Source organism: Bubalus bubalis, chromosome 3, assembly GCF_019923935.1.
Source record: "Bubalus bubalis isolate 160015118507 breed Murrah chromosome 3, NDDB_SH_1, whole genome shotgun sequence".
Classification (NCBI taxonomy): Eukaryota; Metazoa; Chordata; class Mammalia; order Artiodactyla; family Bovidae; genus Bubalus; species Bubalus bubalis.
The window spans coordinates 52,847,564-52,875,302 of record NC_059159.1 but is presented as its reverse complement, the minus strand read 5'-3'; the positions used below and the strand labels follow the sequence as shown (position 1 = coordinate 52,875,302).

Below are 27,739 nucleotides of genomic sequence, written 5' to 3'. Positions count from 1 at the left end.
CCAGGGAAAAGTGAAGGAGGAGATTAAGTGGCTTCTACAACCTTCATGTCTTTGGCCTGAGAGTAACTGAAACTGGCTTTGGAAAGTGGAGATGCTTGGGCAGTGATTCCCAAGTCAGAGAGTACATCAGAATAACCTGGGATAAAATGGCTGGTCTCCAGGTCCCAGAGATTCCTATTCTGTAGGTCTGAATGTCACTGGGAAGCCTCTTCTAGGGGAAGGAAACTAGTCTCCTAGGACACCAGGTTTAAGGAGGTACTCTATTTGGGCTAAAGGGTCGGAGACGACTGAGCGACTAACACTTTCACTCCATTATAGGTTATTGTAAGATATTGAGTATCTATACTCAATATATATTACTGTGCTATACAGTAAGTCCTTGTTATTTGGTGGTGATGGTTTAGTCACTAAGTCGTGTCCGACTCTTGCGACCCCGTGGACTGTAGCCCGCCAGGCTTCTCTGTCCGTGGGATTTTCCAGGCAAGAATACTAGAGTGGATTGCCATTTCTTTCTCCAGGGGATCTTCCCGACCCAGGAATCGAACCGGAGTCTCCTGCATTGCAGGCAGATTCTTTACCAACTGAGCTATGAACGAGGGAAGCCCTCATAGGTTATTGTAAGATATTGAGTGTAGTTCTCTGTGCTGTATAGTAAGTCCTTATTGTTTACCTATTTTATATATTCATATGTATCTGTTAATCCCAAATTCCTAGCTTATCTCTCCCTGCTCCCTCACCACCACCCACTGTACCCTTTAGTAACCTTACGTTTGTTTTCTGTGTCTGTGAGTCTATTTCTGTTTTGTCAATAGTTTATTTGCATCATGTTTTTAGATTCCACATATAAGTGATTAGCATGGTATTTGTCTTTCTCTGACCTGCCTCAGTTAGCCTAGTGCCCTTCATTATATTTTAATGATTGAGTGGTATTCCATTGAACCACATCTTCTTCCTTCATTTGGCATGGACACTACGTTGCTTCCATGTCTTGGCTCAAATTGTAAATATGGGCTTCCCAGGTGGCGCTAGTGATAAAGAATCTGCCTGCCAATGTCGGGGTCATTTGGGTTCAATCTCTGGGTTTGGGAAGATCCCTTCAGGAGGGAGGGCATGGCAACCCACTCCAGTACTCAAATTGTAAATATGGGCTTCCCAGGTCACGCTAGTGATAAACAATCTGCCTGCCAAGGTAGGAGTCATTTGGGTTCAATCTCTGGGTTTGGGAAGATCCCTTCAGGAGGGAGGGCATGGCAACCCACTCCAATATTCTTGCCTAGAAATCCCATGGATAGAGGAGCCTGGCGGACTACAGGCCATAGCATTGAAAAGAATCAGACACGGTTGAAGCGACTTAGCATGCACATAAACATTGGGGGTGCGTGTATTTTTTGAATTAGAATTTTCTCCAGATATATACCCAGGACTGGGATTGTTGGATCATATGGCAAATCTCTTTTTTTTAGTTTTTAAAGGAGCCTCCGTACTGTTTTCCACAGTGGCTCCACCAGCTTACATTCCCATCAACAGTGCAGGAGGGTTCCCTTTTCTCCTCTTGTTTCCATTTTCAGGTGAAGAAGTGAGGCTTGGGCGAACTGAGTTGACCAAAGGGGACTCAGCTAGGAAATGGAAGTGGTAGAACCAGAGTTAGAATTCAGGTGGGGTGTGCACCCCACCCCTGCCCCCTGCCCCCCTTCATTCCCCAGCCCACTCCCCTAAGAACTCTACCTTGAGGCCTGTTTCTTGCTCTGAATTAGCAGAGGAACTGAGAGCTCAGCTTCCTCTCTTGGTCCTTCCCTGGCTGTCTGCCTGGCTCTGAAATCTCCAGGTAACTTCCTGTTCCTGGGGTTTAGCCCTTGGACAAAACCCAACACCCCATGTTTCCTTGGGGTGTTTTTTCATTTGTTTCTGGGTTTCCCAGTACATACACAGTTGTGGCAAACTGGGAAAGGGGCAGAGGAAGGGCACCAGTGATCTTCAGACGGGCACAAGAAGAGTTCTTCTTTCTTAAGCTGTTTACCGATTAACTCCCTTTGCTCCTGAAACCAGAAAGAAGAGGAAGTCAAGAGTCAGCAGGGCTCAGAAGCCCTAATTAATTTGTGGTCCAACTGGGTCAGGGGGAGTGACCCTGGGCAGTGGCCTTTTTTTTTTTTTCAAGGACACGTCTGCTGAGGCTCACTGGGTTGGGTTCCCAGCCCTGCTGTCTCCCCACCCCCCAGCCCAGGGGAGTTAGATCTCCTGTGAAGCTCACCTCTGCCTATTCCATCCCTTCCTCCTCAGCCCTCTGGCTGGGCGCCTCCCGGTGTTAAGTTGCCCCAAATACCCAGTCTCTTATTTCACATTCTCAGGCAAAGATCCCGCAGCCAAGGTGCCCTTTCAGCTTAGCTTTCCCATCGGCTGCTCGCTGACAGATAAGCTCCTAAGAGGAGGGCGGGGTGGGGGTGGAGAGGCTGGTAAAACCAGCGGGCAGACCCCGTTGTGCCCTTTGTCACAGGGTACACTGGGCCCCGCAGCGCCACTGCAGGGTTTGATGGGGTGAGCCCTGGCTGGGGGCCTCTGGCCTTAGTTGGCAAAGGGAACTTGACTTGGCTGAGGCACAGTCATACGTACACTTAGGTTTTACCTTCGGCTGGAAATCGGAGGCAGAAAACCTGTAAGCGTCCAGAGACAGGGAAACTCTGTGTTCCGTGCGCGCGCAGGCTGGGAGAAGCCTGGCCTGTTTGAACCTCCTCTGCCACGACCGTGCCAGACTCCTCGTCCAGGCCTCGCAGAAACGTCTCGTCCCTCGGGCTGGCGGGAATTGAGACTCGAGTGCTGCTGCGGGTCGAGGGGGGAAGAAGCCAGTGGACAGAATGTTCCTGCGCCTGGGCGGACCAGCCAGCCACAGCACAGGCCGGGTCCCTGGGAGGCGAGCTGAAACCTTGCTCCTTTCTGTAGCCAGGCCATATCTTGAGTCACGGTCGAGTCCCTGCCAGAGGAACTTGTGTTAGTTCAGCTTTCTGAAGTGATAGATGGACTGAAAAATGAGAGTGACTGGGAGGTCTGCCCTGTTAGCTTCGCCGGTCTCATTGCTCTGGGAAGTGGATGTGGACACTGGACTGAAACTACCACCTCTTTTGTCTTCACTTCCCCCTTCATTTGCAGCCAAATCAAATACCTGGAACCTGGTTGTAGGGATTGCTATGGTATGTGGAATTAGTCCATCCTTCGAACAGTCCCAGGGAATTTTCCCAAGAAGGGAGAATACAGGCCAACCATGGCCTCCTTGGAGGTAGGTGTCAGTGTGAGAGAACCCAAGAACTGGGCCTCTATATATAAGTTGGTGTCCAAAATATATTTAAAATGATATCCCAAGTATCCAGAGACAGGCTTAAAAATGTGTTCAGAAAGGTAGCAATTTAATGTTTCTCTTGGAATAAGTCTGGCCTGTGCATTCTCCCAGGAGCCTTTGCCTAGGGAATATGATTAAAAATAGATCTGAGTAGCACTTCCTGCTTGGCAGATGGCTGATAGCAAATGCTAGGGCTTGCAGCTGACCTTTCCTTTCTGAAATCTGCTCTGTGTTTCCATGATGCTAATTGAGTCCCTCACTAGACCTAATCAAAGAGCTGGTTGCAGAAAAACACGGCTTGCTGTCCTGGGTAGGCTCTGTTCATGGAGCAACTTGAAAGCACTGGAATTTGCATGGGAACACCCACTCGGTGGTCCAACTGGCTGGTCCTTGTTTAAAAACTAACAAGTTCTGCTTTCAAAGTTGCTGTCCAGTGCTGTTAAGGATCCCACACCCTCTCTCCGCCCCCATCAACAGGAAAGATCAGTGGGTAGGGGAGTGATGTGTATACAATAGACAAGGCTCACCCACACTGCCAAACAAAGGAGCTGCCCCCAGAGAGGGGGGCCGCTTTTGAGTTTAACTTCCGGTGTGGCTCTGTCCTCATCAGTTTATCTTTTTAAAAATTATTTATTTATGGCTGCAGTAGGTCTTCGTCACTGTGCACGGGCTTCTCATTGGGGTGGCTTATGGTCCTTTCATGAGTAGGCAGATTCTTTACCACTGGACCACGAGGGAAGTCCCCATCAGCTGTCTCATAAAACAGGGATAATACCTGAGACAGTGCCCTGAGGTGGTATCAAACTAGGGGAGATATAAGATATTGTTGTTTTTCTTATGTAGTAAGCATTTGGGGTGTGCTGCTCACTGAGTTATTATCCTTCCCTGGAAAGAGGCCCGCATATAGGCAGGTTGTGCCGCAGCTGTTTCAAGTCCTCTTCGTCATCTTCACCTTGGAGGAAAGCCCTCTGCTGGAGTTAAGCATCTTTGGGGCAGACTATTTATACCCTCTGGGGCTACACAAGGTCTGGGACATTAAATATTTGTTGATTTAAAGTTATGGAGGTACAGCATTCTTTCTTTCTTTCTTTATGGCTCTGCTGGGTCTTCATTGCTGCCCAGGCTTTTCTCAAGTTGTGGCAAGCTGAGCCTACTCCCTGCTTATAGTGCACAGGTTTCTCATTTGTGGTGGCTTCCCTGGTGGCTCAGAGGTTAAAGTGTCTGCCTGCAATACAGGAGACCCGGGTTCGATCCCTGGGTCGGGAAGATCCCCTGGAGAAAGAAATGGCAACCCACTCCAGGATTCTTGCCTGGAGAATCCCATGGACAGAGAAGCCTGGTGGGTTACAGTCCATGGGGTCACAAAGAGTCGGACACAACTGAGCGACTTCACTCTCTTGCTGCAGAGCATGGCCATAGGGCACGTGAGCTTCAGTATTTGAGGCACATGGGTTCAGTAGTTGTGATTCCCTCTCTGGAGCACAGGCTCAGTATCTGTGGCACGTGGCCTTTCGAACCTATATCTCCTGCATTGGCGGGCCAATTCTTCTTTTCGTTTTTGCAGGCAGCTTCTTTCCACTGAGCCACCAGGGAAGCTCTCAGCCATGTCTATATTATTGAACAGTTAGCTCTCACCCCACCCCATGTCTCCTATTTTAAAAATATCATAGACTGTGTTACTGTGGGAAAATCTCTTTGCCCAGGAGATGATTTTCCAGTGCCTGATATTTCAGCGTGCCTTAGGTTTTTCTGTTGGCCAGGGAAGAAGGTTGAGCACCAGAATATGTGGCAGGGATTTAAGTCTCTAAGTCTTGAGGATGAGTCTTATCGAGGAATTAGATAAGATAGACCAGCTGATGAGCAAAAAAGACCTTTTATCCAGATAAACAGGAAGTTGAAAAAACACCAGAAAAGAGGTCTGACTCAGAAATGTTCGTTCACTGTGCAAGGCGTCTACTCTCTGGAGAATATGGACTCATGCAATATTCACCCTCGTAAGAAACCTCAGTCAACCCCCTCATTTCACAGATGATGCAACTCCCAGTGCAGAGGGGCAGGGCTCTGCGTGAGGAAGGCATGGAGCTGGAGGCAGATGATGAAGCCTTGCCTGGCAGGGGCTGGGAGCGGCCGGCTGGTTGTTCTGACCCGCTCGTATTCTGTCTCTAGACGGAATACTGAGAATCTCCAGTGCCCAGCTTTTGCACTTTGGCAAGCACGTAATGCACAGATCTTTCTAATATTTGTATCCTTGAGTCTTTTTCATAAGAACTCGCTGGCTGTGATTTCTTCAAACCCTTTTAAATAACATTGTCTCTTCCTTCATAACTATTTCATATATCTCTGCTCCTGACTAAGCCCAGTCCCTGGGGGTGCATGAATTCGGAGGTTAAATGTGGATAGATGCTAATACACTCACGGGAGGAAAGTCTGGTAACGGACCTGTGGCCTGGCAGGGAAAACCATTACTCAGTCTGCTTTAGTTTGTGTGAACAACCTGAAGCCTGACTGGTGAAGCAAGTCCTTGTGCTTTGATTAGCATTTCCAGGAGAGGAAAGGGGTGTTCAGGAACCCCGAAGATGAAATGAAAAAATCAGGTTAAGGAGACAGTGAGAGACTCTGTGAGAGTAAAACCATGCCGTGTACAGGAAATTCGAAGGATGCTACCACTTTTCAAGGGCCTGGCTTATGCCAGTCACTTTACTCTCTGCAAGGTGGGTACCATTACCCCACTTGACAGGTGAGGAACTTGAGACCAGAAAGGGGAGCATCTTCAAGAACACACAATAGAGAAAATGCCAGAAAGGGGATTTGAATCTAGTTCATCTGCTAAACTGGGAGAAGCTTAGCCCATGGAAGGAAACCGCGATGTAAAGCTATAACCAGAAGTATTTTTTGGCATCAAAGGATGTAAAGATGAAGGATTATCAGAGCGGCTGGCAGCAGAATGGGGTTCTTCGGGAGGCAGGGTGTTCACTATCCCTGAAAGTATTTAGGCAGAAGTTTGGTGGAAATAGGGCTTCCCAGGTGGCACAGTGGTCAAGAATCTGCCAGTCAATGCAAGGAGACAAGAAGAGACGCAGGAGACAGGAAGATCCCCTCGAGTAGGAAATGGCAACATACTCCAGTATTCTTGCTGGGAAATCCCATGGACAGAGGAGCCTGGCGGGCTGCAGTCCATGGGGTCGCAAAGAGTCAGACACAACTGAGCGCACTTTAGTCTTTAGTGGAAATGTAGACAAGAGCCATGCAGCAGGTGAGTGGTTGACCCCAGGGCTCCTCAAAGCCCAGTGGTCTCTGAAATTAAAACTGGATAAAGTCATACATATATTTTGTTTTGTTTGGAGATCCTCCATGGCTGTGGAAGCCTTTTGCCACTATACCTAACCTGCAGTCCACTTCATGAGATTCCTACGGACTGTAGTTACTTCTCTTTTTGAAAGCTCCCCGAAGCAGTCTTTCAGCTTCTCTGCTCATTCTGCATCATGAAGTCCATGAGCCCAAAAAACGGGGAGTGGATTTTTAAGGGCTTCTTTGCTTTTCTTTTTCCATGGGTTGTGAAATGAGAATCATTCATTCATTTGTTACCTGGGAGGGCTGGTTTCGGGCTAGATTGCAGAGAGCATTCTCTTGGTGGCCCTCAATCAGCCTTAAGCATTGTTAAGTTTACAAATTAAATTTTATCCATTCTCCCAAGAGTGACCAAGCCCTGGTGAAGTGATTCATCCTAACGTAACTCACAGGAAGCTAATTGGTAGACCAGAATTCTAATTAATTTACAGTGGAACAGATAATCCCGAAAGCTTAGATGTGTGTTATCTTCCTTGAAGGTAAACCCACTGAGCGAATGAATTAAATTTAGGCAGTTGCTGAGTAAATATGGAATCAGAGCAGAGGAGGGTGAATAGCTTAAGAGACTTTCATCAGTTTTGACAGCTTGATCCATCCTCCTTTTTCAAAGAGACAGGTTTTCCAAGTGAACACGTTCTAGAAAAATCTTGGGACCTGGAGTCAGAAGCTGTAGGTTTATGTATTGACCTTGACTTACAAGCTTTGGGAAACTGGGTAAGTCACTTGAACAGCTCTGGACCTCAGATTCTTCCTCTGTTGTTTTAGAGGTAAATCAATTAATATATGTGAAAGATCTTTGTATATTCAGAGGTCCTTTAAACATGTCGGTATTAGTCTAATTCTGTTGAGCTCCTTTCTTTTAGGAAGTCACTTAAGCACCCTTGTCATCCCATCTTCATTATTTCTTAGATTTTGGAGCCAGACTGCCTGGGTCACTGTCATCTGTTGGAATTTGACCCTGTGTTGGCTATGTTTTAACCTTTCTTTGTCTTGCTTTCCTCATCTGTAAAATGGGGTTGATGAAAGTCCCTCCCTCATTAGATTGTTGACAGAATTAAATTACCTGGCTTATGTAAAAGAGTTTGAATCCTGTCTGGCATATGTTGGCTTAGTTGCTCAGTCCTGTCTAACTCTCTGCAACCCCACGGACTGTAGGTTACCAGGATCCTCTGTCCATGGAATCCTCCAGGCAAATACTGGAGGGGATTGCCATTCCCTTGTCCAATGAAAGCCGCTTAGTCGTGTCCAACTCCTTGCAACCCCATGGACTGTATGGTCCATGGAATTCTCCAGGCCAGAATACTGGAGTGGGTAGCCTTTCCCTTCTCCAGGAGATCTTCCCAACCCAGGGATCGAACCCAGGTCTCCTGCATTGCAAGCAGATTCTTTACCAGCTGAGCCACCAGGGAAGCCCTGTATGGCATATAGCAAGCACTATGAAAATATTAGCCATGACAATTATTATTTCACCATTTCCAATTTATTTTAATGAGCCATCTCAATTTGGGCTCCCTCAGTGGCTCAGTGGTAAAGAATCTGCCTGCAATGTAGGAAACACAGATTCAATCCCTGGGTTGGGAAGATACCCCAGAGAAGGGAATGGCTACCCACTCCAGTATTCTGGCCTGGAGAATTCCACGGACTGTATGGGGTCAAAAAAAGTCAGACACGATTAAGCGACTTTCACTTCACACCTATAAACTGTCTCTAATTTCACTATCATGGTTGCTTGTTAGAAGATATTTAGAAAACAACCCACCCCCCACCCGCATAGCATGTGGCTTCAGTCTTGCAGGGAACCCTTTCTGTCTGGATTGGTCAAAGGGGAAGTCTTGCCTTGAGAGTCTGTAAGTTTTGCCCACTGGCTTTCCAGAAATCCTTTGTAGTGTCAGGACGTTTTCGTTTGCCAATGCCCAGTTGGATTTGGGAACTGAAGGGTATACTGAAACCTAAATCCAAGAAACTGATCATGTTCTTCCTAGATATATTAATTTGCTTTCTTTTAACTTCAGGGGCTCATAGTAAATTGTTTTTAAAGGCCTGAAAAGGTTTCACACACATGATTTCATATGATCTCAAAATACCCTTTAAAAAAAAAAAATCCCTCTCCCCCTATATTGCCCCTCCCTGCATTCCTCTCCCCACCAGTAACCACTAGTTTGTTCTCTATGTCTGTGAATTTGCTTCTTCTGTTTTATTCACTAGTTTGATTCCACATATAAGTGATGATATCATACAGTATCTGTCTTTCTTTGTCTGACTTCACTTAGAATAAAAGTCTATCCATCTTTCTGCAAATGGCAAAATTTCATTATTTTTTATGGCCAAGTAGTATTCCATCATATATATATATATATATATATATATATAACATCTTCTTTATCCATTCATTTGTTGATGGACATTTAGGTTGCTTCTATACCTTGACAATTATAAATAATGCTGCTGTGAACACTGCGGGTAGAGAGGGGTGTGCACATATCTTTTTGAATTAGTGTTTTATTTTTCAGATGTATACCCAAGAGTGGAAGGGCCTGATGGTTTTGAGAGAAATTTGAGCTCCATTATTTTAGCCCCCTTAGAAGTTTTATTTTTATTTATTTATTTTTAGGTGACACTCTGCAGCACGTGGGACCTTAGTTCCCCAGCCCAGGATCTAACTGGGGTGCAGAGTCTTAACCACTGGACTTCCAGGGAAGGCCCCCCTCCAGAAGTTTCAGTTTTATATTTGAATTGCAAAGGGCCCAGCTTTAATGACTGGCTGCCATTGCATCCTGATTCCACCTGTTATCTCTCTGTCTCAGAAGCCATCCCCCCCAGCAGACATGTCAGGCTTTCTTCTGTAGAGGACAGGGGCTTGTCTGCTCATGGAAACCCCCTCCTCTGTATCCATGTGGAGAATGCAAGTGTCCCAGGCCTTCTCTGTGGAGAGAGAGGAGTACAGGTTGTAGGGAGCTGCCAGCATCTGCTGAAATTGAAGGGTCTGATCATCAAGTAATTTAGATCCTGAAGTCTCCACATTTCAGCAACAAAATGTGGCACCCAGGCCCCACACCACCTTTTGTTTTTGCCATTCAGTTCCTTGTATCGTGTATGCTCCCATGCCCTTGGAATTTCATGACTCCACACTGCAGATATTTCCTCCTTTAGAGCCAGTCCCTTCCCTGCCCCTCCCTTCATCTGGTTGAGGAACGGGAGGACCTCCCAGAGCTCAGAGGCAGCCAAGCTTCTCCCCCTAGGCAGCACACACGTTGCTTTTTACCCCATGTAGACCTCCAGACAGATGTGTGAAAACTTTCTGCAAACTATAAACACATACAGATGGCTTTATTCTTTCCTAATCTTTCCTGGTGACCTGTGTCCCAGTGTGGAAGTCCTACACAGTCAGGAAATTCTTCCGTTATAATGAACCCAAGTCTCTCTTATTTCCGTATCAGTCCACTTCCTCCTTATTTGCAGAGAAAATGGAAGAAATCCCCTTTGATTGTCTTTCCTCTTAGCTAATCGCTCAGAGTCTTTAAACTGCACTCGGGTTCTAATTGTGGAAGTTTTCATCATTTTCATTGTTCTTTATTATTACTCTTCCCACTTTCTCCATATGCTTCCTCAAGGGTGAAATTTAGACAAGATTATTTTGCTTGAGTTTCAGCTCTTTGGAATGGAGCCTGTGGTTTACTTTGACCCTGAATAGCAAACTCCACCAGGCTTGGATGCATAAAGGAAAGAGAAAGGAAAAAGGACTGACCTGACCTTCCCCGGGAGAATGTTGAGGTGGGGTGTTCAGCCAACACCCAAGGGAGGAGTTTTACTTCTCCTTTATTGTGTCTCTATCTAATACCTATGTTACCTTTTCTCTGACAAGGTACAGAGTACAGCATATAATCCCATGAGCAAATCTGTAAAGACAGAAAGGAGGTTTGTGGCTGCCAGGGACAAGGGAAATGGAAGGTGACTGATAATGACGCGAGATTTCTTTGTGGGGTCTGAAGATGTTCTGGAATTAGATAGTGGTGATGGTTGTACAACCTTGTGAATATACCAAGAGCCCCTGAATTGTATACATTAATGGTGACTTTTATGGTAAGGTTCTATCATGCCATGAAGTGTACACAGTATTATTTATTTCTTATACAAATCTGGTGTGAGTGTGAATACAATTTTACTGTGCCCATTTTACAGATTAGGAAGTTTAGTCTCAGAGAAGTAAATTGGCTTGACCAAGTTAGTAGCATTGTGAATATATGGCCACGCCAAAGCTCCAACTCGAGCAGTCCCATTTCTTCAAAGCCCATGTGATGGACATTGTGCCTGTGGACGATACTGTAACTGGACAGAGTCATCGGCAGCTGCAGTGCTATCCCTGTATTTTTATGGATTTTGAAGAAGCAGATCGAGTCAACCTTCTCTCTGCTGCAGGCTCCTGCAAAGGCCAGAGAGGGAAGGTGGAGAACTCATCTCCTCTTCCCTCTGCCCTTGGTTTACCTTGTTTTACTTCTTGTTCTCAACAACTTAGGACTTGGGCATGTTTTCCATCCACAGGTGTAAAAGATGTGGAAGCCCAGAGGGTAGCTAATTCTCCCGGTGAAGCCAGGATTTTATCCTGAATTTCTGAGCCGAGATGAGATCCTCTCATCATGTGCAGATACCCCAGGGCTAGCTCCGGTTGTTACAGCTGAGTAATCAGGTGGGCCTCTGCCTGCCTCATCCCTGGGCACCTCCTGGGGCACAAACTCAATTGATCATGGGTGACCTTCCCAGAGAAAGGAGACTGAGAGGCCCTCTTTATGCTAGGAGGACTTCACAGCCTGAGCCTGTTTGAGAGAAGGAGGAATCCACATGTTTGCTCTGTTGCCACCTCCCCCGACAAATATTCGTTTTTCAATGGTCCTCCTGCATTTGAAAGGAATTGCTGCTTTCCAGACTTTCAAAGGGGCCAGAAATCAGTGGTTTTGGCTACCAAACAGGAAACTCAAAGCCTTTCCGTTCCTTTGAGCTGGCTGGAAGGGCTGGGTCTGAAACTATAACTTTCCTTTAAAGGACAGAAGAAAAGTTTGGGGTAATTTTTTAAAAAAACAACAACAGAAAAAAAAAACCCTTTCCTGGAGTCCTGAATACCAGCCTTGGTTGATATACAACATGGAAAAGAGCTGCCTTGTTGCCTGGCAGTCACGACAGCAAACAAATGTGTCTGACCGTCTGTCTGGGATCTCCTGGGCTGAAATCTTGTTTGCTCCATTCTGATTGCTCCCTTTACTGCTTTCAGGCTCCCCACCTTCGGTACCACCCTCCCTCAAGGGAGCGCCAGGCCGCGCCTGGTCGTACCAGGCTGGGCCGGGCCCCACAGGATACAGCGGTCCAGCCGGGCTATTCTTGTCTGTGTCTATTTGCAAGATGCCTGTTGTTCTCCGTGAATGTTTTTCTCATCATAAATGTTGGCTTGGCAGCGGCCCAGTGTGGAAGCCATGGCGGAAGAGCTTGCAGAATCTCTCTTGTCCTCAGAGACTCAGCTGGTCCCTGGTGCGGGCCTGGGGAGACAGGCTCATCGATGCTGTCGCTAGGGGGTGCCTCTGGAGGTATCGCCGCCTGATGGGTTCAGCAGCCTTTGCAGAGCATGGGCCGCTGCCAGCACGCCCTCGGAAAAGACCCCTGGAGGAGCCAGGGTGGCCTTGGGAGGCGCCGCTGGGCCTGATTGAAGACTCTTCTCCATGTGCCCTCCCCCACCCCACTCTCTAGAAATTCGAATGTGTGTCAGGCTAGAGAAAGCCACTCTTTTTTTTTTACTTTTCATATGATGTTTTTTTAAATGAATTTATTCTTGCATTCCTATACACTTAACAATGAGAAAACAGAAAGAGAAATTAAGGAAACAATTCCATTCACTGTTGCAACAAAAAGAATAAAATACTTAGGAATAAATCTACCTAAAAAAAACAAAAGATCTGTATATATAGAAAACTATAAAACACTGAGAGAAAGCCAGTCTAAGGCCCTGCCTTAGAACCCCCAGAACAGTCACCTCCGAGCATTTAAAGTCACATACCCCTACCAGCAAAGTGTTTTGAGTGTGTACTCCTAATATGTCTATTTATTTATGAATGGTATACATGGGGTTGCTAATTTGTACATTATAAACATTTACTAGAAATTTTTAATAATTTGTGTAATTTAAAAGGGTGGAAGAAAAAATAACACAATTATAATTTTTTAAACTTATTTTATTGAAAGTATATATGATTGAATATGCTCTCTTTTCAGGAGGGAAAAAAAAATCTTCATTTATCCCTCTCTGATTCAGTAATTCAGAAAGTGAAAGTGTTAGTCACTCAGTTGCTTCTGACTCTGACCCCATGAACTAGGACCTGCCAGGCTCCTCTGTCCATGGAATTATGCAGGCCAGAATACTGGAATTGGTAGCCGTTCCCTTCTCCAAGGCATCTTCCCAAGCCAGGAATCAAACCCGGATCTCCTGCACTGCAGGCAGATTCTTTACCATCTGAGCCGCCAGGGCAGCCCTCGGTAATTCAGAGGTGTGTCCTAAAGACAGTCCTCTTCAGTACTCCATTTTAACTGTTGCCCTTGCTGAAAACTTCTTTACAAAGAAAGGTAGACTCAAATGGAATATTTGAGAATTCCCTGGTGGTTCAGTGGTTAGGACTTGGTACTTTCACTGCTAGGGGCCTGGGTTCAATTCCTGATTGGGGAACAAAGATTCTATTGGATTTCACTAACAAGAGTATATTTTACTGTATGTAAAAATAATTTTTAAAAAAATTCAATGAGTTTTGACACATGCATAGTCTTACGCACCACCAAAATCAAGATGAGAAAATAATTCCGTCTCCTACATTACTCCTTTGTAGTCAAACTCACCCCTTACCCATAACCTCTGGCAACCACTGATCTTCTTAGCCTAAAGCATTTCAAGCTCATCCGTGTTGTTACATGTATTAACATAGGTTTTCATTACGTTTGAATAATTGAAACTGCCAAACTCTATCCAGACGTTGCCATTTTGCAGTGTCCTTGAGAGCACTTAGTTTTGTCAGTTAAAAAAATTTTTTTGGATCATTCTAATAGGGCTATGTCAGTTGTTTTTCATTTGCATTGACTTTATTTTTTTTGGGTTCCAAAATCACTGCAGATGGTGACTGCAGCCATGAAATTAAAAGACGCTTACTCCTTGGAAGGAGGGTTATGACCAACACCCGACCTAGATAGCATACTCAAAAACAGAGACATTACTTTGCCAACAAAGGCCCGTCTAGTCAAGGCTATGGTTTTTCCAGTGGTCAGGTATGGATGTGAGAGTTAGACTATAAAGAAGGCTGAGCGCCGAAGAATTGAGGCTTTTGAACTGTGGTGCTGGAGAAGACTCTTGAGAGTCCCTTGGACTGCAAGGAGATCCAACCAGTCCATTCTAAAGGAGATCAGTCCTGGGTGTTCTTTGGAAGGAATGATGCTAAAGCTGAAACTCCAGTACTTTGGCCATCTCATGCGAAGAGTTGACTCATTGGAAAAGACTGATGATGGGAGGGATTGGGGGTAGGAGGAGAAGGGGACGACAGAGGATGAGATGGCTGGATGGCATCACCGACTCGATGGACGTGAGTTTGAGTGAACTCCGGGAGTTGGTGATGGACAGGGAAGCCTGGCGTGCTGCAATTCATAGGGTCGCAAAGAGTCAGATAGGACTGAGTGACTGAACTGAACTGAACTGAATGGCTAGGGATGTTGAGCCTGTTTCATGGGCCTGTTCCCATCTGCTTATCTTTGGTGAAGTCTCTTCAAATCTTTTGCCCATTTTAAAATTGGATTTCTTATTTTCTTATTGAATTTTGAGAATTCTTTATATATTTTAGATACAAATCCTTTGTTAGAAAGGCAGTTTGTAGATATTTTCTCCCAGTCTATGATTTATTTCTTAACAGTGTTTTTCAGAGCACAAGTTTAAAATTTTGATGAAATCTAGCAGTTTTTTCTTTTATAAATTGTATTGCTGATGTAGTATCTAAGAAGTCTTTTCTAATGCAAAGTCACAAAGATTTTTCTCCTCCATTTTTTTTTAATAGCCTCCATTTTGAATTAGTTTTTTTGTACAGGCATTTCAATTTTGAACTACAAAGATCATATAAAATGAAAACATTGCTAAATACCAGTTCTCTCTGTAGTACAAGTTTCTTTGGAAAAGGAGTTACGTTTCCATTCCCTGTCAAACTGTTGCCTTTACTTTGAAGGGGCAGATTTAGTGTGTGTGTGTTTTTAAAAAATATTGCCAAGTCAGTATTTTGTCAGCAACTTTTTGTTCAGGTAGTTTGGAATGTTTTTTTTGCGAAGGAAAAATGCATAACTTTATCTTTACATTTTTAAGTACTTGGGTATAAATGAACCTCTTTGGGCTACTCTATCCCATTGTAAAAAATTGCAAGGATCCTACTGTTTAAGATCCTATTTTTATAACGTCAGTCTCATTATTGATGTCTTAAAGCACAGAAGCAGCAATTTTTTTTTTTTTTTAAAGGAAGTTAGAGGCAATTGACTCATGGGATAAATATTTTGTAAATGATGCCAGATTTTTCATGCTATGTGTTGCGGGTTCAGAGAGACATTGAAGACACGGTTTATGTCTTCAGGGAGCTCACAGTCTAGTGAGGGAGTTAGTCAGACAGGCAGTTGAAATCAAGTGTGCTGAGAGCTAAGGAAAAAAGGAACAGGCAGTAAGCAAGATGGGTCCCGTCCATGGGTACCAGTGGGTGCCTCTTCTTCGGGAGGTCAGAGAAAGCCTTACGAAAGAGAGGAGGCCGAGCCGAGGCTTGAGATTGGTCAAGTGAAGGAACCTCCCCATCTTAGGGAGGATCGTGGGCAAAGTTGGTGAAATTCAAGTTCCAGGAATTGCACGTGGTTTGGCCTGACTAGAGCAAAAGACAGTGGCAGAGTAGCAAGAGAAGAGACTGCAGCGGGTGGTGGGACCAGATGGTGAAACTTTTGCTATCCTGGTGGTGTTTGGGTGTCTATGTGCTCCGAGACGGAACTAACTGGTTGGCCAAATCCATGGTCTGTTTCGCTGAGACATTGTCTCATCTGAACATGTGGCATGGACTTCCAGGTTCCAGGTCTCAAGGCTGTAACACTTGTATTCATGTTCAAATCTAGCCTGGAGCTCATGTGTTCCCCGGAGATGCTTCAAGACCCAAAGGAAAGAGAGCTGGTTTTGCCCAAGCAGCAGCTGGGAAACACCTGCTTGCTCCTCGGAGCTGCACCCGGGAGCCAAGGCTTCTGGTGCATTTGCACATTGGAGGCAGCCAACCATCCAGCTGCCCCAAAGACAGTTTTTCCGCAAGTCAAGAATTTTAACCCTTCTCTGTGGCTGGCGGCCCCGATTCCTAAAGTCCATTGCTTCTGACAACAGCTGTCTTGGGCGCAGTGATCTGTGTCCTGTCTGGTTCTCTCCTGCCCTCTGGTCATCTGTTAACCAGTCAGCCCTGGATCTCTCCAGCCACTGAATAACAGAGGTCACGGGAGAGTCCCTTATTTTGTTTGGTTGTTTCTTTTCCAAGTGGTCTTGAGAGCAGACGAGGATGTTTAATTCAGGGTACAGTTGTCAAGCCACATTAAAAATGCAGGCGGCAGTGCAGGACATGGCTGGCTCATGTCAGCCAGACATTCCAGTGCAACCAGAGGAGGAAAACATGGACGGGGCCCGTGTTAGTGGAAGTATCGCACGGTGAGCTTTCAGGCTCCGGTTTCTCCCAGTCCCTGCCATCCTCCAGCCAGAAGAAAGAAGCTCCTATTTGTTGTTTTTGTTCAGTTACTAAGTTGTGTCCAACTCTTTGTGACCCCATGGACTGCAGCATGCCAGGCTTCCATGTCCTTCACTATCTCCTGGAGTTTGCTTAAACTCATGTCTGCTGAGTCAGTGATGCCGTCCAACCTTCTCATCCTCTGTCTTCCCCCTTCTCCTCCTGCCCTCATTCTTTCCCAGCATTAGTCTTTCCAATGACTATTCAGGGTCGATTTCCTTTAGGAATGACTGGTTTGATCTCCTTGCAGTCCAGCTCCTATTTAAGCTAGAAGTTAAAGTGGGATTACCCTTTAGTGGGCATTCCTGTGACCTGGAGATCAAGTTGCCTGCACCTCAAAAAAAGAGAACTCCCGCACCACAGGTTTTTCTGTTTGTTTGTTTGGCTGCACAGCGTGTGGGATCTTAGTTCCCCAACCAGGGACCGAACCTGTGTGCCCTGCACTGAAAGGTGGATTCTTAACCACTGGGCCACCAGGAAAGGCCTCGTGCCACCAGTTAGGAAGACAGTGACTGTTCGAGCAATTAGGATCTCCAAAAAAGTAAGACCAGTGAGAGGTGTGGGTTTGGTGGTTCATTCTTACCTTGGGGATTCTTTGCTGTCTCCTGAGGGTTGTACCAAGAGGGCCTGGAGAGGTACTCGTGCCTGTGGCCATGCCCTGGCCGACTCGAGGAAAGCTGTGGGCAGCACAGATGGCCAAAATCATATGGGTCCAGGAAAGGCCAATGTGGATTAATACTGTCTTCTTGCCAATCCAAGTGTGGGCTGCCCCGGGTTCTGTACCTCTGTTTATTCTGCCTTCTCCTCCTCCCACCATGCCGTCTGCCAGCTGGACAGTTAAGTGGCTCACTGCTCCCTTTTAGCTGTGTCAGTCCCACAAGGTCATGATTGTTGTGCTTTGGGGCTGGTTTCCCCCCTGGGTGGGTGAAATGGATCTCTAACCATCGATTTGTCTTCTTGCATTTCAGTCGTTCCAAGGAAGTCAAGGACGAGCATACCTCTTTAACTCAGTGTGAGTGTCTCTGAATGGTACATATATTGTTCGGTGCAAATTTTGAGGGATGGGGAAAAGCAACACTCTATGATGATTACACAATGGAACCTGTTCTCTCTGACACACGCACACACACACACAGAGAACCCCATGGAACATTATTTACCACACATGTTAGCCAGTCATCCTTGGGGAATTCGGTGGGGGGGCATCATCTTGGGCTAAAAATAATGTAGGCAGTACTCCAGTAAGCACAGAGGGCTGTAGTCTCCTAGCAAAGAAGCTGGAGTGCTTCTCCTGAAGCCTGACCACGAAGGTCTCAGAACTAGACCTGAGACGTGTCTCGGAAGAAGAGAGGAGGATGAACAGAAGACCCCGGGATCCACTGGAGGACTGAGGCTGGAGGAGGCTTTGTAAAGTGGAGTGAGCTAAGAGCCTCCATCCCCTCGTATGGTCTGCCACGGCCCTCAGCATCATTTATAGCTTTCTCTGGGAAGGCAGGCCTGATGAACTGTGAAAATGGAAATCTAGCATGTCCAGCTTGAAATAATAGGTGCTCCGTGTAGGAGTCTAGAGAGCTGATAGATGGGGCTCACCCATCCCTGTGATGAGGACAGAACTCTGCTGTCATGACTGACGTCTCCGGCCACAGTCCGCCCTCAGGAAGTTCTGAGGACCTGTGCTCATGGCTGTGGGCTTCAGTGCGGTTGTCTGTCCCCTTAAATCACAAGCCTAAAAGCACTTGTTAAGAAAAGCTCTGAAAAAAGAAAAATTCCAAGCAAAGTCTCAACCATAAAGACTATTTTGAGTCCACTCACAGAATCAGAACTTTCAGGTCTGACAAACAGCTCAATGGAGATGTGTCCATGTGGCTGCCTTTGAGGTTGCTACTAGTTTCAGATAGAGATGATGAGCTTAGCGTTAGCTTCCCTTCAGGCAGCCGTCTTCAGTTAATCTTTTGCCGGAAGTTCAGCTTCAACAACCGATGGGCATTTGCCTGACTCCCCGCTCTCTCTCTCCCCGTCCCTGGCACAGAGTTAACGTGGGCTGCGGGCCGGCGGAAGAGCGCGTGTTGCTCACAGGACTGCACGCCGTCGCAGACATTTACTGTGAAAACTGCAAAACCACCCTGGGCTGGAAATATGTAAGTACCGAGGGGCCTGTGGGTGGAGAGTGCGCCGTAAGGAAACTACTGAGAGTCACCGGAATGCATTCTCCCCCTTGCTTCCCCGGCCTTGTGGGGTTGTCTGCAACGAGCATGGGAAACTGAGTTCAAAGAGCAGTTCCTGGCACACAAGCGTCCTCTTTGCATCGATAGTCCACTCTTCCTACTCAATCCTTCACCTGCTCCTGACGCACAGACACACAGTCACGCACCCTCTCGGTGCAATAATAGTGAAAAGTGAAGTTGCTTAGTCGTGTCCGACTCTTTGCAACCCCAAGGACCATAGCCTACCAGGCTCCTCAGTCCATGGAATTTTCCAGGCAAGAGTACTGGAGCGGGTTGCCATTTCCTTCGCCAGGGGATCTTCCCAACTCAGGGATTGAACCCGGCTGTCCCGCATTGCAGGCAGACGCTTTACCCTCTGAGCCACCAGGGAAGCCTAGCAGTAATAACAATGGCACGTAACATCTCCTGACCGCTGTGTTCCAGGCATACGTTATTTTATTTACTCTTCACAGAATCCTTAGTGTGTGAGCCATAATTTAATCCCTAGTTTACAGATGAGGAAACTGAGGCTTAGGCAGGGTAATAATTTGTATTTATTTTTATTTTTTGACCATGCCATGCAGCATGTGGAATCTTAGTTCCCTGACCAGGGATTGAACCCACACTCCTTGCACTGAAAGTGCAGTCTTAACCACTAGACTGCCAGGGGAGTCCCTCGACAGATACTTGTAATGTCTCCTTGGCAGCTAGGAGAGTGCGCAGAGCCTTGCCAGGGTGAGAGGAGGTATGTGTGTTCAGTGAGAGTCAACTTGTATTATTATTGTTGTTGCTGCTGTTATTATCGGTAGATCTTTTCACAGTGCTTTTCTCTCCCCTCTCTGTCATTGTGGGGATGTTGAAAAGTCAGTCTTCCTGTTTCTGGGAGAGAACTTTATTCCATGTTGTTGCAGAGGGTCGGTGTGGGGCTGGCTCGTAGGACCTGCTTGGGGAGGAGCCTGAAGGAGCAGTCAGAACCTCCTGGAGAGTGATAAGGATGTGTCATGTAGGGTTGTTGATGGCTGCAAAGACACCACTCTGCAGGACTTTGCTGGTGGAGGAGCTTCTGCATATGTGGGAGCAGGGAGCATAGGGGAAATCTGTGTCTTTTGCTCCTTTTTTCGATGAGTCTAAAACTGCTCTAAAAATATGAGTCTGTGTGAAAAAAAAAGATGTCGAGCAAGAGAAGCCAGCCATGAAAGTATGATTCTGTTGAAATAAAGTTTAAAAATACTCAGATCATAAAAGCTGCAGCAGGTAGGGTCCAGGGAAGGAGCACAGCCTTTAGAGTCTGTCTTTCATGTCTTCCTTGGAATGTTCAGAATGAGAACAGAAAAACCTAGATGCTGTGTTTCACAATGCTGAGAAGGTTTAGCCACAGGTTCATCTGGGAGAAAGGGCCTTGGCCATTCTGATTCCCGTGTGGCCACTGGTCCCCGCTGTGTGGTCTGGGGGCCTCAGTTCTGGTTTTGATTACCCAGAAATGTTCTGCCCCTTCTTTGTTTCCCAGCTTCTTGATTATCTTATTCCTTGAAGTTGTGCTGGATCATAGACAGAAAATAATCCTGAGTTGGCCGGCTTGGCTCCTTACTTCGGGTAAAATGATTAAGTCCTGGGGACTTCCCTGGCAGACCAGCGGTTAAGCGGTTAAGAATCCACCTTGCAATGCAGGGGACACAGGTTGGATCTCTATTTGGGGAACTAAGATCCCACAGGCCACACAGAGTGGCCAAAAAACAAAAACAAAAAAGTCCAGTCCTTTGACAAAGCTTTATTTATTAAGAGCCTTTGTGTTGGATACAAAAGTGGATGAGAGACAGTCCTTGCTCTCAGGATGCTTATAGTCATGATACTTGGGAGGAAAGCCACAGGTGACGATCAAACAGCTGGACAGGACAACAGAGAAACATCCGTTTCCCCAAACATTCCCTGATCCCCTCTCAGACCCCCCAGTGCTCCAACCTTTCATTCAATTATTCTTTCTGACCCTTACGATGACCCTGTAATTATCCCAACTTTGTAAATGGAAAGTTTATAATTTTGCAAACTATTAATGGAAGTCAGATCCTTAAATGATGCTTTTGATGCTGGGAAGCAGTAGGAGCAGGGTTTAATCTGCGATGTTTGTGTCAATTCCAGATCCAGGGCTCTGTCTCCTAGAGTCCACTTGTGACATTTTGCAAGTGCCTTGAGGCTTGAGGGGTGGGCGTATTGGCTTTCTTTTCTCTCTCTCTCTCGGTTTTTTTAAATAAGGACACACTGTCACTTTCCTAGTTTTATTTTTTTCCTCCCCCTGTATTCTGAACACACTACCATGGAACAACAGGTCTTGTTCCTAAACCGTATTCCTCTGTTGTGTACACATCACACTCACGCAGACGGAGCTGGGGAATAATGAGGTGTCAGGGAAATTACTGCTGAGCCCACAGCTCTTGTGTGTGTGTGTGTGTGTGGTATGTTTGCACTTTCTCTCAGCGCCCCTCCCCTCTCTGCTACGGGGAATGACTCCTCTCTGAATGAGAGACTCAAGTCTGAACTTGCATTCTGAGACCCAGAGCCCCGGAGCTCTAGAACAGAAGATACAGTTCATACAAATGCTGCCCAGTACCTATCAGCAGTAGGATTTAGCTCCTTCTCGATCTGGGGGGCTCAGAAGGGAGAGTTTTTCCACTGTTCTGCCCATTGAGCTTCGTCATCTGATGACCCTGACACCCACTGTTTTTTAGATGACACACCAAGATGGCTTTCTGTATCTGTATCTGCAAATAGAATATCACCTTGCTGCCACACTGATGCAGGACTTATTTCTGTGGGGCTTGTTAGCTGGGAGAGCCTGCGGCACTGTGTTTCAGATGGGCACCTCCCAGCTGGTTTGTGCTGGGTTTGTCCTCTGGAGGCCTCGCAGCTGAGTGGGGCTCAAGGGCTGGCAGGTCCTTCAGCCTGCAGTTCATACAGCTCCTTTCTCCCTGGAGAAAGGCAATGATGGAAAAACAAACTTAAACCATCTGACATGGAAATAGCAAGATAAGAAATAAAAGAGAGACCTGTTTGGCAATATAGTACACTTTGTTCCTCTCCCCCAGTGTCTTTTCTCTCAGCCTAACAAGCACGGTTTAAAATAATGGCACAGTGGGCATTCCCTGGCAGTCCAGGGGTTAGAATTCTGTGGTCTCACTGCTGAGGGCCCAGGTTCAATCCCTGGTCGGGGAACTAAGATTCCGGAAGCTGCTTGGCACAGCCCCCCAAAATAATAAAAATTTGACACAGAAATTCTATGGATACCTCCATAGGACAGATTTCTGGTTAACATCAAAAACCAAGTGCCCATAAGATTTTACAAGGCAGACAAAAGACAAAATAGATATACAATGAAGAAGACGGAAAGACACAAAATAGATACAAGTTATGCTGTATGTTTGAATGTGGTTAAGTGCTGTGGAGAAAAGTAAAGCAGGAAGCGACAGGGGGCAAGGGAGGTGGCTGCAGGGGAGGTTGTGGTTTTCAATAAAGACCTTACTGCAATGATGATGTTTGAGCAAAGATGCTAAAGGAACTCTACTGCAAACACTGAGAAAATATTTAGAATACTTAAATTTAAAAACATTTAAATTTTATTGTAAATATGGAGAAAGCCCCGGTGATGCCTCAGTCCTGCAGTTAAGCCAAGGGGACATGACGTGCTTGAGCAGTGGGCCTTCTCAGTGAGTCTGGGTGAGGCTGGGGCCAGACTTCAGAGGCCCCGAGGTCTGTCATTGGCCCTGCCTTTGCTCCTGTATGCCAGAAGTCACCTGTGCATCTTTGGTCATTCCATGTCTTCTCTTCCTTTGTGTTTCTGTAGGAACACGCCTTTGAAAGCAGCCAGAAATATAAAGAAGGCAAATACATCATTGAACTAGCACACATGATCAAGGACAATGGCTGGGACTGATGGGAGAGCATCCAGCCAGCCCAGCGTCCACGTGAATGCCATCCAACCGAACATTCTACCCAAGCGTGAGAGAGTGACTGAACACGTGGTTCCATCCATTTAGGGGCCTTGCCATCTGGGGCATTCTCCCACCCTGACGCCATCTTTCTGGTGACCGGCCTCTAAACCGCTGTCTCTCTGTCTCTTTGCTTTGTATCTGTTTGTGAGTTGATCCTGGCTTCTCTCTCTGTTCTAGTGTTGGCTGAAAAAACAAAACAACAAAAGGAACAGACGCCTACCCGCATGGCGGCAGCCCACTTTGACGAAGGCCCCAGGGCCCTTGAAGAGCTGCCCGAAGGCCGCTGGGCGGGAGTACAGTGGCCCAGCCCGGGGGTGTGAGGGTCCCGGGTGGGCAGGGGACGGGAGGGGAGAGGTAGGAACAGACTTGTGCTGCTCCTGGAGACCTGAGAACTTAGGCTTGAAATAATTGACTTGTCTAAGAGGACAAAGAGGAAAAAAAAATACCTCATGACTGCATTCTCTCTGATCAGAAGCTTCTGTTCCTGCCACCAAATGTGCCAGGTTAGCCAATGAGAACACAAGAAGGGTGGCCTCTCGTCTTCGCTGGCGGGGCAGGGGGCCGGCCTGGTTCTCCCGGGCCGAGCTGGTGGGGGTGGGGGGAGTGTGTTCTGGCAGCAGGGGATGGCTTGGGAAAAGCCCAGAAGGTTTTGATGACTGACGCCTCACTGCTCCTCTGGGTGATCTCTGCCTCTTCAGCCACTGTAGGTGACAGGAGAGGGGACTGTCATTTGCAATGTGCGCGAGATGCAAATATCCCAAAGGCTTTGACCAGCAATCAAGTAAAAAAAAATCAATGATTGAGGATAACAGGGAACACAGGGGAGGGAGGTGCAGTTGGGGAGCTCTTGCAGAAATGGCCTTGATCTTGGGCCAGAGAAAATAAAAAAGTAGAACCAGTTAGCAATTCCGACTGACCTTTTTTTCTGAACCTTCATAAGAGAAGAGCACTGTGGCAAGGAAGGTGGGGTGGGTGGGGCAGAGCCTGCAATAGTTTAGGTTTGAACTGTTACAGGTTAAGTGCATATTTTTTTTTTTTTTTTTTAGTATGCATTGGCTTCACTGAGAACAGCAGTTGTTTATGCATATGAGTTTTTGGGTGTTTTCCTCCAGTTCTATCATTGTAGTTGCGGAAAACAAAGTCCCAAGGCTTCGAGTTTAGTGATGACCTGGCTGACAGATTCCTCATGCCCCTAGCTTGTTCTCTTTGTACTTGAATGTTTTTGTGTGGAGAGAAATCTGTCTGTGTGATCCAGCAATGGGAAAGTCTTCAATTTGATGTCAGACGGCAAGTTATAAATTCCAGTGTTACACCCCACCCCCGACCTCCCCATCCAAAGCTCATTATATTAGGGAAGTGGGGAACGCATCTCTGTGAGGCTTATGAGAGAAGAGTTTGTTGCATTTAATCAACACTGTGAAGTCTGTTCTACAGCAATTTAGCCAGTACGCGGTGCATGACCGAAACTCATTTAACTGAGATAATTTCATTGCTTAGACTGAAAATATTATCATTGCTAAGATATGTGTAGGTTATGTTAGGTAATTCTCAGCATCTCATTCTCCCAGTAGGCTGATCCTATAGGAAAATTGACCTTAAAAGTCACAAAAGAGTGAGTTGAAGGAGACGAGAGCCTGTAAAATTGTTAAGATTAAAGCAGCCAACCCGGGACGTTTTCAGAATGGAACCAGATTCCCAGAGAGGGTGAGTCTGTCGTGGAAATGCCTTTTTGCATCTCTGTGGGCTGCTGGTGGAGCACGGGGCCTGAGATGCTCGTGGTCCTGCCCCGGCAGTGCTCGGCGGAGAGCTAACGGGAAGCCAGGGTAGCCCTGCGTTTAGCAGCAGACAGCCTCCGTGAGACAAAGAGGGTTCTGCAAAACCAAATTTTGTTCCCCAAAGCTTCTTGGCCCACATCGTTTGGTGCTTTAGCAACCCTGGGAGATTAAGTTGTTCTCTCCACATTACTAAAAAGCAGACTGAGATTCAGAAGTCTTTCATTTCCGATCCCAGAGAAAACAGTTCCTCTGGCTCCCAGGCCCAAGATCTCAATTAAAAAAAAAAAAAAAAAATCATTTTCAACTTTCACATTCCTAAGCTGGTTTGCCAGCCCAGAAATCATAAATTCCCCTCTGCATCCCTGCTGAAGGTAGTGGTCTCATTTCTGTGTTTTGATTAGCCCCTTTACTCAGGGAATGTCCTGGCTATTGATAATCCTTTCCAGGAAAAGAAAACAGGCAGGGTCAGGGTGGGGGGAACATGTAGGTATGGAAAAACCGAGCATGGTCATATAGGAATTGGATGTGAGGTGCCCTAGAATGTTCAAGGGGCAGAGGAGACTGAAGTGCCACTGTTCGTCTTTGCGGATGGGGCCTCTGACTCTTGCATGGATCAGAGCAGGCTCCAGTTAGACCCGGGTTTTGGTGTTTTGTTTTGCATTAATTTAAATGACCATCCATTGAGCATCCAGTGGGCACATGGTGCAAGAGAGCTGAACAAAATGCTGGTTTTTCCATAATGACAAGGGCAAGAAAGAACCAACTCATTAGGCTTTCCCTAAGAAGAACCAAAAGTGCTTCTTATAACTTGAGCTCCATTCATGGCTTGTCTACTAATGTCTGGCAGTATCGGAGAGACCGCAGCTGAGTGAGGGAGATGCCTCAGTCGGTTCATTTTTTAATTTCCTCACCAAATTATGGACTCAGAGCATAACCAAAGACCTCATCCGTTCACCCCTGGTGGGTTTGGGGAACTGGAGTTCGATGATAAGGCTTAGGTGGGGTGCCCGGAGTAGGGAAAGGGAGAAGGGGAAAGGAAACAGGCATGACGTGCTAGACCTCAGCCAGCAGCTGTCTTCCTTTTCAGCTGAAGTCCAGCCGGCAGATTCTAGTTCCATCTCCCTCGTGCCTCCCCAGGTCATATGGCGTGGGCGGCCCTGGATTATACCCAGCCTGCTGGGATATTAGTCTCAGGGCCGCTGATAGGTTGATTTGATGTGTATCCAATCCAGCCAAGCTCAGTGTCCACGGAACGTCAGCTGGGCCTGCCCAATTCCCCGGACAACAAGATGACGGAGATAGGATAGAGTCAATCTTTATTGGTGGATCAGTGTGTGAAAGACAGGTGTCCCCTTTATAAAAAGATTTTCAAGAGGATATATAAGAAACAGTTGCTTGTGAAATATACTTTTGTAAATAATATTTAATTTTTTAAATAATATATTTGGTGCTGTTTTCTCAGATCCCCTGAGAGCACTTTTTATTTTCATTTTTAAATTCTCTAGTTTCCTCTGCATTTCTTGAAGTATATTTTAAGGGAAACAGTGATCACCCGTATACTCTTGCAAAAGAAAAGGAAAGGAAAAAAAAAAGATCTCCATCACTTTAATTTGGACAGAGGCAATAAATGAAGCAATGTCTCTGTATTTCTTCCCAATGGAACAGACTCTGCAGTATATTCATTACCAGGTTGAGAATTGAAATATTTTCTTGTACCGCTATTGGCCAGAAAAGAAAATAAATCAAATCAATTTAGTAACAACTTAGAGCGATTCCTCTTGTTGGAAGAATTTCCAACAGATTGGAGTCTTGTTTTTAATTGTTTGTGTAAGTGTGTGTGCGCCCACGTGTGCGTGTGTGTGCGTGTGTGTGTGTAAAGCACTTTGCATCGTGCCTGCGGTTTTCGTTTTTTGGGGGGGACACTATACCTACAGTTTACACCTTGGGCACATGAGATTTTTCTTCTCTTTCTCTCTGCTGGTTTTGTTTCCGAGTGGACCAACAGCACGACCCTCGAGGAGTCTGTTTCCCCGAGCATGGAGCTGTTGCGTGTTTGCTCCTTCGTCCTTGCGTGCTCAGCTTTTACAGACTGTAAAGGAAATCTGTCGTTTGTGAAGTCCCAGCAGTCACAGCTGTGCCCCTCACTGAGAGGTGAGGGTACTCATCCTGGGCCCAGGGCTCCAGTTGTTGTGGAAGCCACATCATGTTAAACATTAAACCGGTTTGGGTTGAAAAGAATGTCAATAAAATAATACACATATTTTGTAGGTGAATAGCTTTTTTTTTTTTTTAAGGTCACATTGCCTCAGGTTCAGGAAGAGGCTGGGAAATCAAATATTGAACACAATCAACTTAGATATTTTTTTAAAAAATGAGTCTGCCTCAAATGAGAAAACATGCTAGTGGTCTAGGTCGAGGAAAGAGATATATTAATATTTAATATTTAAAATTAAGATAACGTCATGAAATCAGCCAGCAGTGAAAGATAAAGCCAAGAAGAAACAAGCCGTTCTCATAGTATCAAATTCTACCTGCCCGTATGTTTTTGTATAACATTTGGGTGACAGTGAGAGTCAGTTCCCTTTTCCAACCTGCAGAGACTATCTTTCAATACAGACTCTGCCTATTTATGCTTGTGTTTACAAACTGTATTTGTTGGGTTTTGTTTTTCTTTTATCTTTATTATTATTTTTTTTAGTGGCATTTTCAGGTCACTTTGCTTCAATAACAAAGAAAATTATTTTCAAGTAATTTGTCTTCACCATTTCCTGTATTTGTACATAGTGATTCAGTATTAGAGAAAAGTGCATTGTTTCTGTCATATTTCCAATCTGTGTTGGTGCTCATTTGAGAAAATAAAGTTTTCAAATATGAATTCTTTGCAGGGCTCCTCTGTCTTAATTGACCCAACATGTTTTATCTTGACATTTTAACACATAAAAGTTAACTGAAAGGTCAGAAGGAGGTCATCTGTCTAAGCCCATTCACAGATCTGTCAACTGAGGCCCTAGGGGGTTATTTTCTCTAAGGACACTTGGCTGATTAATGAATAAAATTCAGGTCTCCTGCTTATCTATAAACACGTCTCCTGGTTTTGGAGATCAGAAATGCAGAAGTGACCTTTATCATTTCTGTCTACTAAGCCCCTTGTTAGTCTCTGCAACCTTTTCTGTTTACACCAATTTTCTGTGGAGATAGAATTGCATTAGGCCAAGGGGAAAAAAAACAGGTGAATCAATAAAATAATGTCAAAAAGAGGCAACATTACCTCTGAATGGTTGACTAACAAAGGGAAATAAGCATA

At 45.8% G+C, this 27,739-nt stretch overlaps 1 protein-coding gene and 1 long non-coding RNA gene across 4 annotated transcripts in view; one reads left to right on the top strand and one right to left on the bottom strand.

The window, feature by feature from the left end:
- YPEL2 (yippee like 2) overlaps window positions 1-27,310 on the top strand; it is a 66,727-nt gene extending 39,417 nt beyond the window's left edge. The window contains exons 1-4 of one of the 3 annotated variants that reach the window (XM_044939621.2): window positions 2,792-3,268; window positions 17,442-17,485; window positions 18,503-18,611; window positions 22,513-27,310. In XM_044939621.2, coding sequence (XP_044795556.1) covers window positions 3,254-3,268; window positions 17,442-17,485; window positions 18,503-18,611; window positions 22,513-22,602 — 258 coding nt within the window. In that variant the 5' untranslated portion in view covers window positions 2,792-3,253 and the 3' untranslated portion in view covers window positions 22,603-27,310. Of the gene's footprint in view, window positions 1-2,791; window positions 3,269-11,939; window positions 13,055-17,441; window positions 17,486-18,502; window positions 18,612-22,512 lie in introns of those variants that run through there. The other 2 variants (XM_025281178.3, XM_044939622.1) reach the window with 2 other exon arrangements.
- Window positions 1,433-2,790, bottom strand: LOC123332714. The gene is made up of 3 exons (XR_006549687.1): window positions 2,621-2,790; window positions 1,726-2,036; window positions 1,433-1,616 (listed from the first exon to the last, which is right to left on the bottom strand). It is a non-coding gene; the product is annotated as an uncharacterized LOC123332714 (long non-coding RNA).
- Window positions 27,311-27,739: the final 429 nt, after the last annotated feature.